Genomic DNA, 17,993 nt, shown 5'->3' with positions numbered 1-17,993 from the left:
GTGCAGGAGCTTCCTGGCGGGTAGCTCCCTTGCCGCGTATAAACCACGGAAAGCTTCCACTGCAGCTTCTGCTCTCCCACTACCCATACCTTATCTTACCCTTTGACCACCGCCCCAAAAAGTCTCGACCAGCACCGTCAGCTTCCGCCAACCACGCCATCTGCGGCAGACGCCTCCCCCTTCGGCGTAGGCGCCACCCCGTCGCGATCCTATTCTAGACGGCTTTGCCAGTTTCGGTCTCGCCTTTTTTCCGACGTGCTTTGCCGTGATCCAGCCGCGCCTGCGATTCCTGCGACGTCACGTCTTTTGCTGCACCCGGCCGTTATTTATAAGACCTCTCTGTACCCTGTCTCGGTCTGGTCCGGAGTCGCGCCGTCCATTGCTCACCAGCATTCCTAACGTAATTTCCTTCACTCTCCCTTCCCGAGTGGAAGCGTCCTCAAGCACGCTCCCCCCCCTCCCTCCCTCAACAATCAGCCGGCCGACTAACCCTTTCCCGAAGTCCGGGATCGGACCATAATCAACTGGTATCGCGGTTGCGGCATCACGTTCCCTGCTAATCTACGGAAGAACCTGTCAATTTACATCCAAAACATTCCGCAATGGCGAACGAAGAAGCTGAGTCACAACCTCGCGAGGTTAAGAACCACCTCCTTTTCGAAATTGCGACAGAAGTCGCGCACCGAGGTAAGTCCGCGACTGGGTAGTTTGTATGCAATTGAGGTGGCAGCAAAACTAATGCTCTGCGCGTAGTCGGCGGCATCTACTCCGTGATCAAGTCCAAGGCTCCAGTGACCACGGCAGAATATGGCGAGCGTTACACCCTCATCGGGCCGCTCAACCACCAGTCTGTATGTCCACCGCCCCAACCGCCTACAATCCTTCGCTCTCTTGAGATTAGCCCGCACTAACGGCATTCCAGGCGGCTGTCGAGGTCGAGGCCATGGAGCCCACCAATCCAGAGCTTGCTGCAACCATTCAATCCATGAAAGACCGCGGCATCGGAATACTGTATGGACGATGGCTTATTGAGGGTGCACCCAGAGTCCTTCTCTTCGACACAAAGACGGCATATCATTATATGAACGAGTGGAAAGCGGACCTCTGGAACCTGTCCTCGATCCCATCTCCTGACAACGACGAGGAGACAAACGAGGCTGTAGTCTTTGGGTACCTAGTTGCCTGGTTCCTTGGGGAGGTCAGTGAATGGCGCAAAACTTCGGGCGACAGGCCGACTGACAGTGTTGCAGTTCGTATGCCACGAGAGGAAAAAAGCCGTCATCGCGCACTTCCATGAGTGGCTCGCAGGTGTTGCGCTGCCGCTGTGCAGGAAGCGGCAGATCGACGTGACGACCATCTTCACGACCCACGCGACGCTGCTGGGCCGATACCTGTGCGCCGGCTCGGTTGACTTCTATAATAACCTCCAGTTCTTTGACGTGGATGCCGAAGCGGGCAAGCGCGGAATCTACCACCGGTACTGCATTGAGCGAGCCGCCGCGCACTCCTGCGACGTTTTTACTACCGTCTCCCATATCACGGCATATGAGAGTGAGCACCTGCTCAAGCGGAAGCCTGATGGTGTACTGCCTAACGGCCTCAACGTCACCAAGTTCTCGGCCGTACACGAGTTCCAGAACCTGCACCAGCAGTCCAAGGAGAAGATCCACGACTTTGTGCGTGGCCATTTCTACGGCCATTATGACTTTGACCCGGAGAACACGCTCTACTTCTTCACAGCCGGACGCTACGAGTTCAGGAATAAAGGCGTAGATATGTTCATCGAGTCGCTCGCTCGTCTGAACCACCGGCTCAAGACATCTGGCAGCAAGACGACCGTCGTTGCCTTCATCATCATGCCCGCTCAGACATCGTCGCTAACGGTCGAGGCTTTGAAGGGACAAGCGGTGATCAAGTCGCTTCGGGACACGGTTGATACCATTGAGCGAAATATCGGCCGGCGTATCTTTGAGCGGTCACTTAAGTGGCACGACGGGGACCCGATGCCGGAGGAGAAGGAGCTGATCACGAGCCAAGATCGCGTCCTCCTCCGCCGCCGCCTGTTCGCCATGAAGAGGCACGGGCTGCCGCCAATCGTTACGCACAACATGATTAACGATCATGACGATCCAATCCTGAACCAGATCCGACGAGTGCAGCTCTTCAATCATCCCAGCGACCGCGTCAAGATTGTGTTCCACCCCGAGTTTCTGAATTCAGCGAATCCGGTGCTGCCGTTAGACTATGACGATTTCGTGCGAGGTACCCACCTGGGCGTCTTCGCGTCGTACTACGAGCCGTGGGGCTACACACCCGCCGAATGCACTGTGATGGGCGTGCCAAGCATCACGACAAACCTCTCAGGCTTCGGCTGTTACATGGAGGAGTTGATCGAGAACTCGAGCGACTACGGTATCTACATCGTGGACCGCCGCACCAAGGGCGTGGACGATTCGGTCAACCAGCTCACGTCACACATGTTCGAGTTCACGCAGAAAAGCCGCCGGCAACGAATTAACCAACGGAACCGGACAGAACGCCTGAGTGACCTGCTCGACTGGAAGCGCATGGGAATGGAGTATGTGAAGGCCCGTCAGCTCGCCCTGAGACGGGCGTATCCGACATCATTCAGTGGCGAGGACGAGGAGGACTTCATCCCGGGCGTGGAGCAGAAGATCTCGCGACCGTTCTCGGTGCCTGGCTCTCCTAGAGATCGGACCGGCATGATGACTCCTGGCGATTTTGCAAGCCTTCAGGAAGGGCGCGAAGGGCTCAGCACTGAAGATTACGTCGCTTGGAAGCTCCCGTGAGTGCTAATCGCTTCTGACGTCGGGAGCTCAGCTAACCAATATTTTTACGTAGGGAGGAAGAAGACCCTGATGAGTATCCTTTCCCGCTCACCCTGAGGACGAAGCGAACCGGGCCCGGAAGCCCTCTGGACGGCGTTCAGCTGAACGGAAGCTGATTGTTGACGCCGATCTCAGCGGGTGGGATCACTATCGATGTTGATATAGATTCCTCGGCACCAACGACAGCCGCATATTCGACGGCTCACATCCCAAAACACCAGTATATAGCAGCTCCTTCGGACATAAAGATGGAGTCACAAAAATGAGAGCATAGGCGCATGTGGCTGGGCATTTATCTGAACGCGGAGGCGGTACAGAAGTGGGGAAGAGGCATCCAGGAAAGGGGTAGTCGCTGGTGACGAGCTAAGTGTTCATATGTGTTCAACCGCCACGTTTGAAACTGCCCGTCCAGGAGCTCTGCATAGCCAAACATTAGATTGTAAATCGGCGGTTCTGGGGAGTTGGCGCTGGTGCCTCTATCGACGTCGGAGCGGCACGTTAGAAAGGGGCCGGCAGCGCCAGGATATTGTGGATTTGGTGGATTAATTCCTCCAACCTTGCATATTTGCTCCAAAAATTTAGCTTAGCTTATACTCAACGCCGCTTTGATTTTCATCATCTGTACCTCAGGTTCGAGTTCTCGAATGGTAACTTGCTATGTCTTTGAGCGCCTGCTCTCATGAGCGACTAGATGTGGCATTGCTCAGAAGAGCAGCACATCCCCATGTTTCTTTATCCGCCTGTAATTAAGGACGCCACGAGCGCCAATGCCCCGCAATCCCTAACCCCACAGCGCTGCAACAGGCACCGTACAACGGCGACAGTTCCTCGTCAAACCCATCTCCATTGGGGCTGGATCTGCGCTGCCGAAACCGAGGTTGCAAGGTGCCCTAATCACCTGCCCATTGACGCCGCCATCTCTGTTGTTTTAAACATGGTCCGACTCGACGGTATGTCTCGAGTCTAATGTTCTTCGTTTTCGGCGATCGTGTGAGCTCTTTCACAGGGGGCCACTTACCCTGTCGTGAGTAGGGCAATGACAGTCGGCCTAACCCTATGAACATACGTTAATTCTCGTCGCCCAGCTTTCCGCAACTCCCATTTGCTCCGGCAGGTTCTCGCCATGCACGTATGGCCATTGCATCTGCAGATACTCGCAGCAACCGTTACGACGCGACGCAGCCCAACCTTCTCGTGTAACGCCACAGCTTTCTCCGTTGCAGGGGTGGCACCCACCACGCACAACGGGCCAGTAATACACAAGATCCAAACGAGGAATCCCTAGCCAGAGCCTTGCATCAGGCAGCGCCCGAAGCTTAATCCCGTTGCACCCCTCTTCCGCTATCGAACCTCTTTGATCAATTCAACTTCTTCCCCCTTTCTTCGTCAACTAGGGAATTACCACGACAGTGAGGGATACAATGAAGTTCTTCAGGAAGAAAGATAAACGGAAGAACGCCAGCGAGGGCGGCCAGAGCTGGATGCCGGGCTTCGGCAGCGAGAGCACCAACGGCAAGCATTCGGCCACGGCCTACCGCGGGGGTTACGGTCTTGGGGACCCCCGGCCCCACGGCTACCGGTCCTTCGGCTCACCTCCGCCCTCCAACCACTTCCACTCCCGGCCCACCCATGCTTCTGCCACCGTGCTCGCCCATCTCCCGGCGCCGATTCTCCAACACATATTCGCCTTTGTGTGTCCCCAAACCCGCGACGAGAGCTACGGCACGTGCGAGCAGAGCGCTGTCGAGGATGGCTGTATGCTGTGTGATCTGCGCGACCTCGCACATTGTGTCGCCGTGTGCAGGAGATGGAAGGAAGAAGGCGTCAAGCTACTGTCTGTCAAAGCCCTGCTCGGGACCCCTGCGTTCTGGATGGCCGTGAAGCTAACATCAAGCTTTCTGTTCCGGCAGATACCACAGCATTCGTATCGACAGTGTCCACTACTGCGACCTAGAAGCCGAACTTGCTGAGCGGCGGAAGCGGCGATCTTTCTTCGACCGCAATGGGGCGCCCGAGGACCCGGCGCAAGCCCGCTTGAAGCTGCTCTGTCGCACCCTCCGCGAAGACCCCGTGCGCCGCGGCCGTCTTGTGCAGTTCCTCAAGATGCCCTACATGTTGCGCGAATCCTGCCAGGCCGACCTGGCACGGACGATAGCCGTGACGCCGAACCTGCACTATGTTGACCTGCCCGAAGGCCTCTTCACCGACGACCCATCGTTCATGACGCTCCGTCTCGAGGTGCAAGCCCGCTGTCTCGAGTTGCGCAAGATGACATACATGGCCGGCTCCGAGAACAGCCTGCAGGCCCTAGCGACGGGAAGGGTGTGGACCAGGCTCGAGGTGCTCGAACTGAGTCGAGTAGACATGGAGCCGGCCATGCTACGCCAAGTCCTGGGCTGCCTGGGCAATCTGCGCGCGCTCAAAATCAACAAAATGGCATCCATCAGCGACGAGACTCTCGCATGGAACGATTCATTGCCGCCTTTTCCGCCGCTTGAGGAGTTCATTCTCACTGACATCCCCAACGTCACCGCCGAGGGCCTCATGGCATGGCTGGTTCTGCCAGAAGCCCGGCAGGCTCTGAGGGTACTGACTTTGAACGGAACTGGGGTGCGACCTTGGACCCTGCAGGACGTGCTAGCTTATACCCCCGGGCTCAAGCACCTATCCATCATCGATAGCGTGACAGCCTCCATGTCTTCTGCTGCTGGCTCGCACAATACCCCACCGCTATCTTCCACCAGCCTCGAATCCCTTCATTTTGAAATCACCGCAGCACCATCGACACCCAAATACTCGGGCGTCACCTCAAGTTACTACAACTATCTCGCCGGCTCACTCCTTTCAGGCGGCCTGCCCAACCTACACGCCGTCTACGTCCGAGACCCCAACTTCCCGGACCTCTTACTCGGCCTGCCCCCGCCGGCGCCGGCCTACGCAGAAGGCGGCGTCGCCCGCCCAGCGAGCAGCGGCTCCGCCTCGCCCTTCCTCAAGGGTCCCTCTCCAGGATTATCCCCCAACATGTTCCCTCCGTCTCTCCAGTCAGGCAACCCCTTCGTCCCCGGCCACCGGCCCGCCGGCTCGCTCTCCTCGCTAGGCGGAATCCCCCCCTTCAATCCCGCCGTTCATAATCATAATCTCAATAATAACAGTATTAGTCATACCGCCAACCCCCGCTTCAGTAGCAACAACCCTTTTGCCTCACTGTCAGGTCCCCGGGGCATGGGCGCGGGGAACTTCTTGAACCTTCCGGCCAAGCTGGAGGTCTTCACGAAAGGTGAGGACGACCAGCTGGGGTGGTCCTTTGTCAGGGTCGGCGGCGTGGGCGGCGGCGGCGGCGGCGGCGGACCTGGCTCGGGACGGGGAGAGGGCGGCCGGCCGCTGAGTAGTTACGGCCTTGGGGCGGATGTCATGGGCGGGAATACCGCGGGGTGGAGTAGCGGGGCCGGAGCGAGGAGGAGTGTACTGATGGGCGGGGCTGGGGCAGGCGGGGGGTTCTTAGCCGTGCCGACCGAGGTTAGTGGGGGGCAGAGGAGGGGGAGGAGGGGGCATCTGGCTGGCTCTGGTAGTGGTGGGGGGTTGTCCATGGGGGATTTGTCGGCTGGTGGTGGCGGGGAGGATGAGTGGCCTAGACCGAGAAGCAGTGCGGGCGAGTCGAAGAGGGAGAAGTTGGATTTGTGGCGGTGATTTGAGTGTCTTCTCCGTCTCCAGGGGAGGGGTAAGTAGGGTGTTTTTGTGGAAGGGAAGGGAGGCGGCAGCTTACCTTCATGGGTGATGTGAGGGCTTGGGCGTAAAAGCGAGATAGCTATGGGGTTGCCGGGAAACGGATTAGGTTGATGTGTTTGGCGTACAAGGAGGGAATTGACGAGGGGCGGAAAAGGGAGTGGCTGGGGTAATGGTTACTCTTGCACGCTCTGCAATCACTCGGGGGCAGATTGGAACCTCTTTTCTCCACGGGTTGAGAATGTTGGATGTATTATACCCACAGGTTGCTTATTGGCATGTCTGCTGTCTGTCCCTTGTTTGTTTTGGAGAGCGTCTTTTCTGTCCGTGACAATCATCTTTTGAGGTATAGCCTCACCCGCCTCGAACACCCCCGAACGGGATCAACAAGAGCAAAGGGTGATGACAACAACCACGGGAGCAACACCTATTCCTTTCTTTGGTGCACCTAATAACCAAGCAGGTTGGATGCTGTCGGGTATTGCGGAAAGGGGACCCTATACGGTTACATGATAGGTCCCATAGTCGGAAAAAAAGCGCCCTAATATCGTCTGGTAAGCCTATAACTTACGGCTAGTATCCAGTTCGGGGTTGACCATCGGTGACACAGAAAGTACTGTTGAGTTCGCCAAACATCTACGTCGATGTCTTGACAAGAACTAAAGCTCATGGCAAAACATTCGTGAGGCAGCTTCCACAGTGAAAGCCGATAGTTCCTCAGCCGATTCCATGCATGCCCGATGGGTTCAGGCTGCTTCTGCCAGCCGGTTGTCTTTAATCTCTTGCATACCCCGTACAGTAGAACTTATGTAGTTATATCATTCCGATATCCAGTATGCGAATGAGAAGGCCGAGATCCATATGCCCCTTCTCTCCCGGGATTATACGCCAGCTAGTCTGAAGAGCCACAACATTTGAGACCAAATGGGATCCACCTCACTCAACGACCTGCGAGCAACCGATATGGCTACGTAGCACATCCGAACAACCTTCAGCCGAGCAGAATACTTTAGACGCACCCATACTACAAAGCACCTACCAGTAGGCTAAAGACTCCTGAAGTCATGAGCGGCCGTCTTGAAACATACGTCTGCTACAACGCAACGAAAGCGATGCGTTTCCCCACAAAGCGACATTACGACACCATCAAGATGTTTCAATTCTCAAAGGTAAAGTATGCTTCAGGGGCAAGATGCCACGGGGATATGCGCTCGCCAGGCACAACGGCTTAATATCACTTCGCTGCGACGCTGCCGACCCAAACCGCTGCCGCTGGATGCTACGTGGTTGCTGGATACGTCGTGTCGCAGACAGGTAATTATTACATTGCGCTTTTTCCGGACGGTCTGCAGTATGAGCTTGTTTAGGGTGAAGTACGATTGCCAGGTCAGTTTTCCTAGCGAGGTGCATGCGTAGATTGGTTGTCAATGACGGATTTTTAAGGGCTCGGTCCTTGCATACATGGGGATTGCCGACAAGATCCGCTCAAACGTCTGTTGGGTCAGCAAAATAGCTGCCGGTCCAACGGGCCTCCCGGGGAATTAGCACAAAGGATTTACGGAAGAGACCGGACCGCTTTGAAGACCGTTTTTAAAAATGCACCTGGCCGTTCCTGCAGATAGAGTTTGCGTTACCTCGACCCTGGGCCGGGTAGAGGATTCAAGTCCATGGCAGAAAACCCCGAGGGCCCGACAATCCTCTAGGTAACGTGGCTGGCGCTCGTCGCTCTTTACCTTCGGTCAGCATGCTCCACGAGAGACAGGTAGATGCTCAGCTCCTAGCTTTCCACCGAATCCGAGTGAGTCCGGCGTCGGCGTTGGCTGGCTGCCTCGCCCCATAGTCACCCGGACCCGCGCGAGGCTTGGGGGGGTGGGGGGGCCATCCTGCACCGAGGGAAGCTTGTTATGCGAATGCAAAGAGAGATGGAGGAGGCTGTGTAAGCCTTTTAAACCATGCGCGGTCAAAGATAACGGTGAATGTCCGATAACCAAGAGTAAGAAGTCTAAAAGAAAAAATAGGCGGCGGCGCGGGTGTACGCGGCAGCTATGAGGCGCAAATGTCGATCTTCCGCTAGGTTGGTGGAGGTTCTAATTCTTCCGTTGCGTAACAGAAAGTTAAAGGGTGGCCGATGTCTAAGATCATGACCGGAGGGATGTTCGCAAGGGTACACCGGGCTCGTGGGCCTACTGATTGGGAAACTTGGTGTTTCACGAGCAAATTTGCGAGGGAGAGCGGGCTGGAATGGGGAAGCATCATGGCGGTTTATTGACACCGCGCCGTTGTGGTGCGCCTGAGCGTGCGGCGGGATGGGGCCGATCTGGGGATGGAGACGGAGGCTGATGCAAGAAAAGGATGGAAGAGAAAACAAGAGAAAACGGTCCCAAACTGGTAGCCCGAACGGCATGTGAAAGATGCTGTCAGAATTATCTTCCATCTTGCACCGTCTCTCGGATCCCCGACGGCATACTGTATGGTAAGCATCAGGGACGCAGCTCGCTGTTGCGGTGAGCGTGGAGTCGGAGCGGAGCCGGAGTCGGTCAGCGATGGCAACACCGATTGTCCATCTGGACACTGCCCAGAAGCCAGCCGCAGCCTGGCACGGGGGATGTCCAGTAAGATGAGGAAGATGAGGGGAGGCATGCCTTGCGGTGCAGACGGAGCAACGATTCGTCCCTCTGACCTCTCTCAGCCATGTCAGCCGCAGATGTTGGATGCCACAGGCCCCGAACTGGTGGTGCACTCCACAACAAAGCGAACTCTATTTCTGTGCCACACTGAGCCATGCTGAACCCCATAGCTCCGCTACTCTCGCTTCACCAAGGAAGTGTGCCGCCGATTAGCGTTGGCAAGCTCCGTAATGACTAGGGAGATCTGTGCTGTAGATGGATGATCTTCTGAACATCGCTGCATCTGTGATTGAAGCTGACAAGCAGTGTAATGGGGTGAATACTTAACTGCGTAGGGCAATTTTTAGATCTGGCGCTAGGTCGTATTAGGGAAGACCCTTGATTGTGAAAGGGAAAAAGGCAGCATCGTCTGATTGGTCCTTCATTCAAGAGGAGCTTGGACCAACGGTGCATCTTGTAACCCTCTGACGCCCATGACGCAATGTCTCGCAACAAGAACAGAAAAGATGCAGAGACGAGTGGCTTTCATCCAAGATGCATCATGTACGTGCAGCAGTGTAAAACAAACAAGAATGTGTATACGAATCGAGCAGTATCACCTATGGGGACTGCAGGCTCGTATTGGATTGGGTAGGTTTCCACCGCCGCTGGTGCAATGTTGCAGCTCTCCCGCTCAACGGCAGCCCTCGGTCTTATCGCAGCGCCTCAGATGCAGCTTGTCCGTCTCATCTGCGGCACCCCCGACGTCAACAGTGTTTCGATCCTTCAAAACCATAAGGGAGCCGAAAAGCGCCGACCTTCTGCCCGGGGACGGTAAATGAATGGCTGCCCTAACTAACTACGTGTAGCGCTGCCGATATCCACAGGCGTCGCAGGTTCGCCAGGGGCAGGAGACGGGACGAAAGAACGAAACGAAACAGGTGACAGGGGCTCCCCGTGGGTTTCGTGATGAACCCCTACGCATGCCACTTTCATTCTTATTGTGTGGCGTTCAGTCCAATTTCAACGTTCGGCCTTGGCCCCGAACGGGCTCGGTTTTCTGGAACAGGTCGAAACGGAGACAGGTCGCCGGGCCTGCCGCCCGACGCCTGGCCGACCATCCTCTGTGTCGCTAGCCAACTTGTATTGTCGATGTATCCAGTTGCGAAGGAGCCGAGCTCAATCAATGTGTTGACAAAAGATTGGGGGAAAAGCTGGGCAATCGTGGCTGGATTTTCGCTTTGCAAGTCGTGGTAAGCACGAGGCGGCGCCACGAACCGGAACCTCCAACGCCCTAACGGAGCACCCACATGCACGCTAAATGCCATGCGGAAATTGTGTGGACAGATGGACTTCGCAATGCCAGTCGGGGAATTGCGACGTTCACCATGCCAAGATAAAGGTTACATGGATGCCGATCGAGAATAGAGTCATGAAACCTGGATGACTGTCTTGTCGTTAGGTTAGACCAGCGAAAGGTAGCATCTGTCAATGAAACCGAAAACGAAGATCACCCGTCATGACCTCTGGTCTAAAAATTATTCCTTGCAGCCACAAACACCAGCCGGCAGGCAGACTGCCTTATGGGTCCGGGGGCTTCAGCCGACCTCGGCCAGCAAGCAATTGTGCTTGGGGTGGAGATGGGTACTGAAGAGTCGCTACTTTTCCATATTCGCGGCCGGGGCGGAACACAGAAGCCCGCGCCGGGTACGCCTGCAATCTGCGAATTCATGCCGCGAGGGAACTGGACTCGACAGAGCTTCAGGTAGGCGCGCGGGCAAACGGCTAGCCCTGGGCTATAATGGACCAGCGGCTGCCTCTTTCAAACTGGCCTTGGCCCAAGGTTGAAGGCACAATGGTCTTTTAGGCTTCGATCCGCACGCACTGTACTGAACTGTCGGGACAATCAGGAATGGCCGGCCCAGGCTGTTGAATCGGGTCGGTCGGGTTCTGATGGACGGACCTGGGCATGACGAAAAGTCGACCCAACCGGGAGCCCTCCTAATCTATGCAATTACAGAGAGGGCAGGCAGGATCGTCCAGATTTGGCGCGCTTCCTCAGGGCGAGCCTGTTTCGCCTCCCGTTGTGCTCGGGATCTTCTACAGCGTGACTGCTGCAAGCAATTCTCCAATCAGCCACGGTTCGTCGTTGCCGCCGCTCAGAGTTGGATCCGGGTAGTTGTGCCAATCATCCTCACCCAAAGACCTCCCCCCTCTTGGAGTTCGCTGCCAATCAAGAACGCGGTTGGGGATGGTCTTGGGCTGCCCCCGCGACGGGTGGCCCTGGCTCGGGTTAATGACGAAAACCCCAACAGTGTGCAAACGAGCAAACCTGCGCTAAGCAGCCCGTTGGCAGACGGTGGCTGCGAGGCAGAAAACAAAAAAACACCTACTCGGATTGCTTACTAGCCGCCTGCTGAAACTCAGCATGTCTGGTGACTCCCAAACGTCGCAGGAAAAAGAAATAACAGCCCCCAGGGGCAGGAGTGGCTTTCCGTCCAGATGCCGATTCTTGGGATTTTGAAATGGTGGAGTGGAGGTTTAGTGTGTGCTGGAGACGGTCTTGGCGGGGTTGCCAGTCAGTGCCTACCAGCCGTTCGTCGTCCACGTTGAAGTTGAGAAGCCGATTCTACCTGAAACGCCCACAGCGGCCAACCAGGGCTCACCCCTCAGACAGCACTGGAGCGCAGCCCATACGACAGCCAGGCCACGAGGAGTCCCCTCCATCTCAACTACGTGTAGGGCGGGTTGCTGATGGATGAAGCACCGCTTACTTTTCTCTAGACCCTCTCGACCGAGAGTCGAGAAGGAAAAAGAAAAAAAAAAAAAAAAAATAATAACGAGAGTTGATGACAGGTTCGAAGCCACGGGAAATGGCCCACCCGAGCCCGTAGTTCTCCCCCGCGATCCTTGCTGTGGAGGCGCAGGCAAGGATCATCGGCAGCAGGGGCATGGGTGGCATGCAAAGGCTTGTCATGCGAGCGCAGGCCATTCATCCGTCAACCCAGGTCCGCTACGTAACGGACCTGCTTCTGCAGCCATGGGTGGGTACGGAGGTACATGCACCGCTCACAGCAACTGAAGTCGACGGGGGGGCCCGCCACCGTTATGGCTTCGCTTGGCACACTCCAGTCCCGTACCACTTTACGCAGCGATGTAGCCGGGGGTATGCGCCCGCCCCTTGGGCAGTAGCTTGCATTAAAATATCCTCTCATCCCGGATCTCTCTTGAGATCTACCCTCCCCATGCCAGGTTTCTCCCTCCGCATATCTTGACAAAGCTGCCGTCACCCAGCAATATTTGCGAACATCTAGTCCAGGAAACCGAGACATTGACGTCGAGCAACCGCACTCTCCCTCCCCTCCCAGCCCCATATCTTGCCGCACTGAACATTCTCCCGCGAGGCCATGTCTCTCGCAGACCAACCCCTTCCCGCTAGGGAGGCAGGCCACCCCATTGATATGACAGATGCGCGGACGCTCAAGGGCGGACCCAACATGGCTCTCTCATCGCAACCCGCAGCCTTCGACGAGCCCATCTTTGACAAGTTCTACGACATGGACAACCACGCACCAGAACTGCCTAAGAAGAGCGCTCTAAGAGCCTCCAGGTTCCTCGACAACCACGGGCTCAAGCTGGGTGGCGCCGTCGAGGCGGCCGAGCTGGGCCAGGCGACCACTCCGCACGATGTTTACCTCTCGTCTGAGGAGGACGCCTCGTCCGACGCCGACGACTTTTCCGACTACGACTACGACTCGAGCGTCGACGACCACATGTCGCCGACAAGACAGAGCAGCCATGAGGACATGGCGAGGGTGGTATCGGTAGTATTCTCGGGAAAGCCGTCGATTGTGAACCTGTCGGGGTCCAGGAAGCGGCCAGTATCCAGCATTTCCACGAACACGACTAGGACACGATCAAGCACCGACTCGACCGCGTCGGCCGGGCCGTCAACGACAGTATCCTCTACGACCGAAGACCGGCCCACCACGCCAGCGAGTAGCACATATTCGCAATCGCAATCGCAACAACGACCGAACAATGACAGATCGCCCAACAGAAAGAGCACGCTCCTATCCGAGATCTTGGTCAAGAAGAAGCCACCCTTTCTCAGCATCGACCCCTATGCCAACGGCAGCTCATATTCTCTCGACATCCCAAAGGCTCTCGACAGCCTCGAGGGCGAGAAGACGCCACGAACGCCCACGATGCTGCTCAAGGGCGTAACGAGGACACTCAGTCTGGTCCGGAAGCGGAGCAGACCCACCATAAACACCGCCTCCCCTCAGACTGTCCCGAGGGTAGATACCTCACTCACGTCCGAGTCGACGAAATCGAATCGAAATTCGATGCAGTCGCCTGCCACGGTGGTACTTGTCGAGCACCCAACCGAGGGGGGCGGGGAGCAGCAGCAGCAGCAGCAGCAGCAGCAACTACAACCACAACCACAACCACAGACACCACAAACACCAGTTACGTATAACGACATCCTCAGGGCGGTCAAGAAGAACGCAGTCATGATGGGTCCGCCCCTACCGGAGAGCGACGTCATCTCACCCACGTCGCCCGGTCAACCGACGCAAAAGAGGGGGATCTTGAGTGGGCTGTCGGCGAGGAGGAGGAGCATGAAGTTGACGGTGAGGCCATAGCGAGGGAACATCACGCGGCCGGGCACATCAAAGGTTCGGATTCACGGCGTTCAACTGGGGCAACCGGGCAAATTGGGGTGGGATTACACGGCGTTTCTAGCACTGGGATGGCCTATCTATTTCTTCCCTTTTTTTTTTTTTTTTTTTCTTCTGGGATATATAACCGGCATCGATTATCATCGTCATCATCGTTGTCATCGTTGTCATCACCACGGACAAATGGAAAAGGGGGGGGCTATTGGGTTGCTGATCTCTTGGGGCGGGATCTACATTGTCGTTTTGGATTTTCTCATGTTGCGACGAATGATACCACAGACTGACTCGAGTTTTTTTTGTTCCGTTATTTTCCACGTTACAATCAAGCAAAGCATGCAAGCGAGCAAGCAAGCAAGCAAGCAAGCAAGCACATCTTCTACAATAAGAATGTTGAAACACTTGAGCATTATTTGCCATCCATAAAGAGAAGACACAGGTTGAAATCTGCTCTTTTCGGGTTTAAGCAGAGCGAGGCCGCCCTGTTTCGTGTCCGTTTCTGGTTATGCACCCTCGAGCACCGCTCTGACGAGATGGCGGTTGTACACAGCTTCGTACGGTAGCTTGGCCGGCGGCTCGGTGATAACCGAGATTTGTATGCAAGCCGTACAGAACCTGTCGTGATAGCAAACAGACACACTTGACCTTGTCTCCGTTTCCTCGGGGGGGGGGGGGGGGGGCGAAGACTTGAATCCATCCGCCCTATCTTCTCGGGCCGTCAACCCTCGTCAGGCATGGGGATGGAATGTTTCAACGTTGTGTTGAAGTGAGACGGGGCTTGCCCGGCCGTCTTCGCCCTTGGTAACGGGTCGGCCTGTCCGGCTGGCGGGCCAAGTATTCTGTTTGTCTGTCTGTGTGTCTGTGTGTGACTGCGGATCTTGGGAGACCCGGTTGCAGTTCTCTTACATGGTTGTGTATGCATCGCTACGCATTACCTACCCACGTGCCTTTTGACCGGGGATCCCGTTCGGAATGTGAGATGCGCCGATCGACTCCTATCTGGCCGGCTCGTCCCTGCAATACCCCCCTTGCAGGCTCGCTGCGAAGGGATTGATTGATTCATTCATTCATCCATTCCAGTAAAAAAATAATTAAAAAAATCAAGAATTAGAAGTTTGGGATGGCGTCTCGCTTGCCTTCTTCTGCAGCATGCAGGTACCGTGTATCCGGTGTACCCTGCTCTGGCGATGCAGGTACGGTACAGTACGATGCGGTGCGATGGCCAGGCCATTTGTCTACCGAGAGGGACACGGTGAAGACGCCTACATCAGGAAGGTGAGTACGACCAATGAGAATGGCTGAGTGGTCTGGAACTGAGGCGCGCGATGGTCAGGGGGAATAGGCAGGTTACCCCGCCTTGTCAGACATCCCACCACGATCCCTCCCATTTCTTTGGGACTCTGGCAACTCCGGTTGGTTGGCCAATGTGGACTGAGAGCTTGAGTTGAGCCCCTGAGTCCTGGGAAAGGAGCATTTTTGACGTTGGTTGATGATGAGAGCGGATTGGCTTGGTCTTTTTGGAAGATCCGATCAAGTTATGCTGCGGTCTGTACAAAACGTCTCCTTTCTCTTGCCTCTTGCTCCGTAACGTTACTCCCCCTTCACCAAAGGAGCAAGCTGTCAACAGCTTACACCAGGCTCGCTTGTAAGTGGCGTGAACAACGCCCCGGGCCCGAATCAAACGTTCCGGCGGCGCTTACTCGTCTCCCGTTACCTCAAAGCGCCGGCTGATGGTTGCCTTTCAGCCCGATGCCGATTCGGCTGAATCTAGAGGACAGGATGACAAAGCAGCTAGAAGACGCATAAAGATGCCACGGTTACGCAGAAATGCCGTCCACCATCCCGCCACAACGGCGCATCCTCGTCGTCTTGCTTGCGCGTCGATTTATGCCAATTGCGGTTTTGCCTTTAACATGGGTCTCTCCGACTTCTGCAGTTATGGTGATGGGTAGTTGGATTCTCCAAGTCTCAAGGGTTCAGGGTGTAGACGGGAGGGATTGAAACAGACGGGCATCCACGTGCGGGAGCGAGGACCGAGGAGGGTAGTCATGGTTTCAGGACAAGGGAGGCCTGAGAGTGACGATAGCAGTCAACCGAGTTAACGGTGGTATCATCACCGTTTGTCATCCTGGTTAAGACCTGCCGCCGTAGCAAGTGTCAACTACTGCCCATTGCAAGGCAGATTCGTCAATGACACTGCATTCCCGATGGAGTGGGCAAGGCGGCTGGGACATCCTTCTAAGCCGTTCCCGCACGAATCGCCCAGCCAGGCTCATGCGACGGCCGACTCGCGCCAAAAGGCTTACTTCATCTTGTCCTTCACACTTCCTCATCTGCCTCCCTTTCAGCATCAGGCTTATGTTCGGACCCCTCCACATCTCCGGCTTCACGGTCGGTATCACCGGTTTTTTTCTCCGGGTCCGGTATCCACCGAAGCACCGGGATGACTAACCTCTCCGGACTTGTCGTGAGGTTCCTCGCTGTCCTCCTCGGTCACGGCGTTGGGCCTGATGCGTCCCCAACTTTTCCCCAATACCGAAACCTATCATCTTCATCATAGGTTCTCCGGATTCCAAGCGCTGCTAAAAAAATTCAGTGTCTCCGAGGAAGCAAGGCTGACTAGATTCCGCCCGTCCAGTATCCGATACCCCGAGGCGGAACTCAGACTCGCTCGTCTCAAACTAGCTACTCAATCACATCAGAGTGACCCTCCCTTGATTTGCATAGCAAATTGGCATCCAGCTATGATGGTCTTAAGGATTTAGGTCCTCTTGAGAACAGCGTTCGAGGAGCGCTGCAACGGCCTTCTCGATACCCCTCTTCGCTGCATACGAAAGGGGTGTGCGTTCAAGATTGCCCTGCCTGCTAACCCGTGACCTCATTTTGTTTCAGGGGCGCTTTTTACGTTCCTAGAGCAGTGTTGGCAAGCCAGCAGTTGCGGTGTCTGGCCCACCCAGTACTGTACTGTACGTTTTGGTTTGTCGGGATTGTTCAAGCAGGGCCTCGAGCGCCGCCCAGCTGATGGGCGTTCTTCCTTAGTTATCAGAAACCCAGGACTACGAAGGGTTCCCAAGTCGTCTCTAGTCGAGAAGCCCCCGAACGACCGCATCGTAATCCTTCACTCTCTTCCTGCAGGCGTCCATCAGCACCGTGCTGGCCGCTGCATCTGAATACGGGTCATTGAAATCCTCGATTATATAATACATGGGGTATTCTCCCAAAGCTCAGAACAACAGTGTTGTCTGGGTGTTGTCTTGTGTGTAAGGATCAGCCTCGTTTTCGAGGCTCAAGAGGTACTTGACACTAGCTGAGTCGCCGCTGCGTGCTGTAATTGAGAATGCTGTCCAACTGTTGTGATCCTTCACATCTACGCTCAAAGAAGGGTACATCACCCTAGTGGCTGCTAGGAACTCATTGGGGGTATACGTAGGGAGTCCGTTCTACTTCACTCGTTGCACCACAGCCTGGTAGCCTGTGATAACCCCGTCTCCGTCGAAGAATGAACTCGGAGCCTTGGATGCGACCCACCGAATGCCCTCTATACTGAAGTCAAGCTGGTCCTTCAGAGTACGTCAGTGAAACTCGCACGGATGATTCGCTTCAAGTCATTTCCTTCGAAGGAAATGATGGCCCATCGAATGAAAAACTCCATCGGCTTCCAGCCTGTCAGTGTTCAAACACTCTAAAATGCAATCTCGGCGACGTCTCCCTGGGTTGGATGTACCCGGGGTTTTCTTGGAAGGCCTGGAAGCAGACATAGCACCACATCGCCTGTTGTCCCAAGCCCTTGTTCAACAAAAGAATCTCCGATGGCGGACAACTCGTCACTAACCATTCGACGATCAGGCCCCTTCTTGGAAACCGCAAGATCGAGTTCTCGACAGTTCACAGATGAAGCCATCGAGGCAACTACAGTGGTATGGTGCCAATGATGAACAGGGGGGAGTATTGGGTAGAAGTACGCTCTAGGGTAGGGTCCTCATCCGTGGCTGGCGCGAGGGGGTCTCGTTGGCTACCAAAGCCGGCCGAATCCAAAGGTACCAGCACCAGCACACCCGTTTGGAGCACGGCACCGATAGTCACAACGATCCGGAACACGTATCGAGGAGGCTTGACAATCCTCAATGATTAGC

The 17,993-nt window shown here is 55.7% G+C and overlaps 3 protein-coding genes across 3 annotated transcripts; all 3 read left to right on the top strand.

The window, feature by feature from the left end:
• Positions 1 to 602: 602 nt before the first annotated feature.
• Positions 603 to 2,965, top strand: GSY1 (glycogen synthase; the record flags this gene model as incomplete). Its single annotated transcript, XM_071059999.1, has 5 exons — positions 603 to 687; positions 754 to 851; positions 923 to 1,198; positions 1,251 to 2,806; positions 2,863 to 2,965. The coding sequence occupies 5 exons, from the start codon at positions 603 to 605 to the stop codon at positions 2,963 to 2,965; spliced, it is 2,118 nt and encodes a 705-aa protein (XP_070916100.1).
• A 1,305-nt stretch (positions 2,966 to 4,270) lies between these two features.
• Positions 4,271 to 6,536, top strand: MFIFM68171_04578 (F-box domain-containing protein; the record flags this gene model as incomplete). Its single annotated transcript, XM_071059998.1, has 2 exons — positions 4,271 to 4,683; positions 4,760 to 6,536. The coding sequence occupies 2 exons, from the start codon at positions 4,271 to 4,273 to the stop codon at positions 6,534 to 6,536; spliced, it is 2,190 nt and encodes a 729-aa protein (XP_070916099.1).
• A 6,049-nt stretch (positions 6,537 to 12,585) lies between these two features.
• MFIFM68171_04577 (Shugoshin C-terminal domain-containing protein) lies at positions 12,586 to 13,827 on the top strand (the record flags this gene model as incomplete). Its single annotated transcript, XM_071059997.1, has 1 exon — positions 12,586 to 13,827. The coding sequence occupies one exon, from the start codon at positions 12,586 to 12,588 to the stop codon at positions 13,825 to 13,827; it is 1,242 nt and encodes a 413-aa protein (XP_070916098.1).
• Positions 13,828 to 17,993: the final 4,166 nt, after the last annotated feature.

The sequence above is a fragment of the Madurella fahalii genome, assembly GCF_045866475.1.
Source record: "Madurella fahalii IFM 68171 DNA, scaffold_2, whole genome shotgun sequence".
Classification (NCBI taxonomy): Eukaryota; Fungi; Ascomycota; class Sordariomycetes; order Sordariales; genus Madurella; species Madurella fahalii.
Note: the sequence above shows the minus strand (reverse complement) of the source record. Positions and strands in the feature narration are given on the sequence as shown.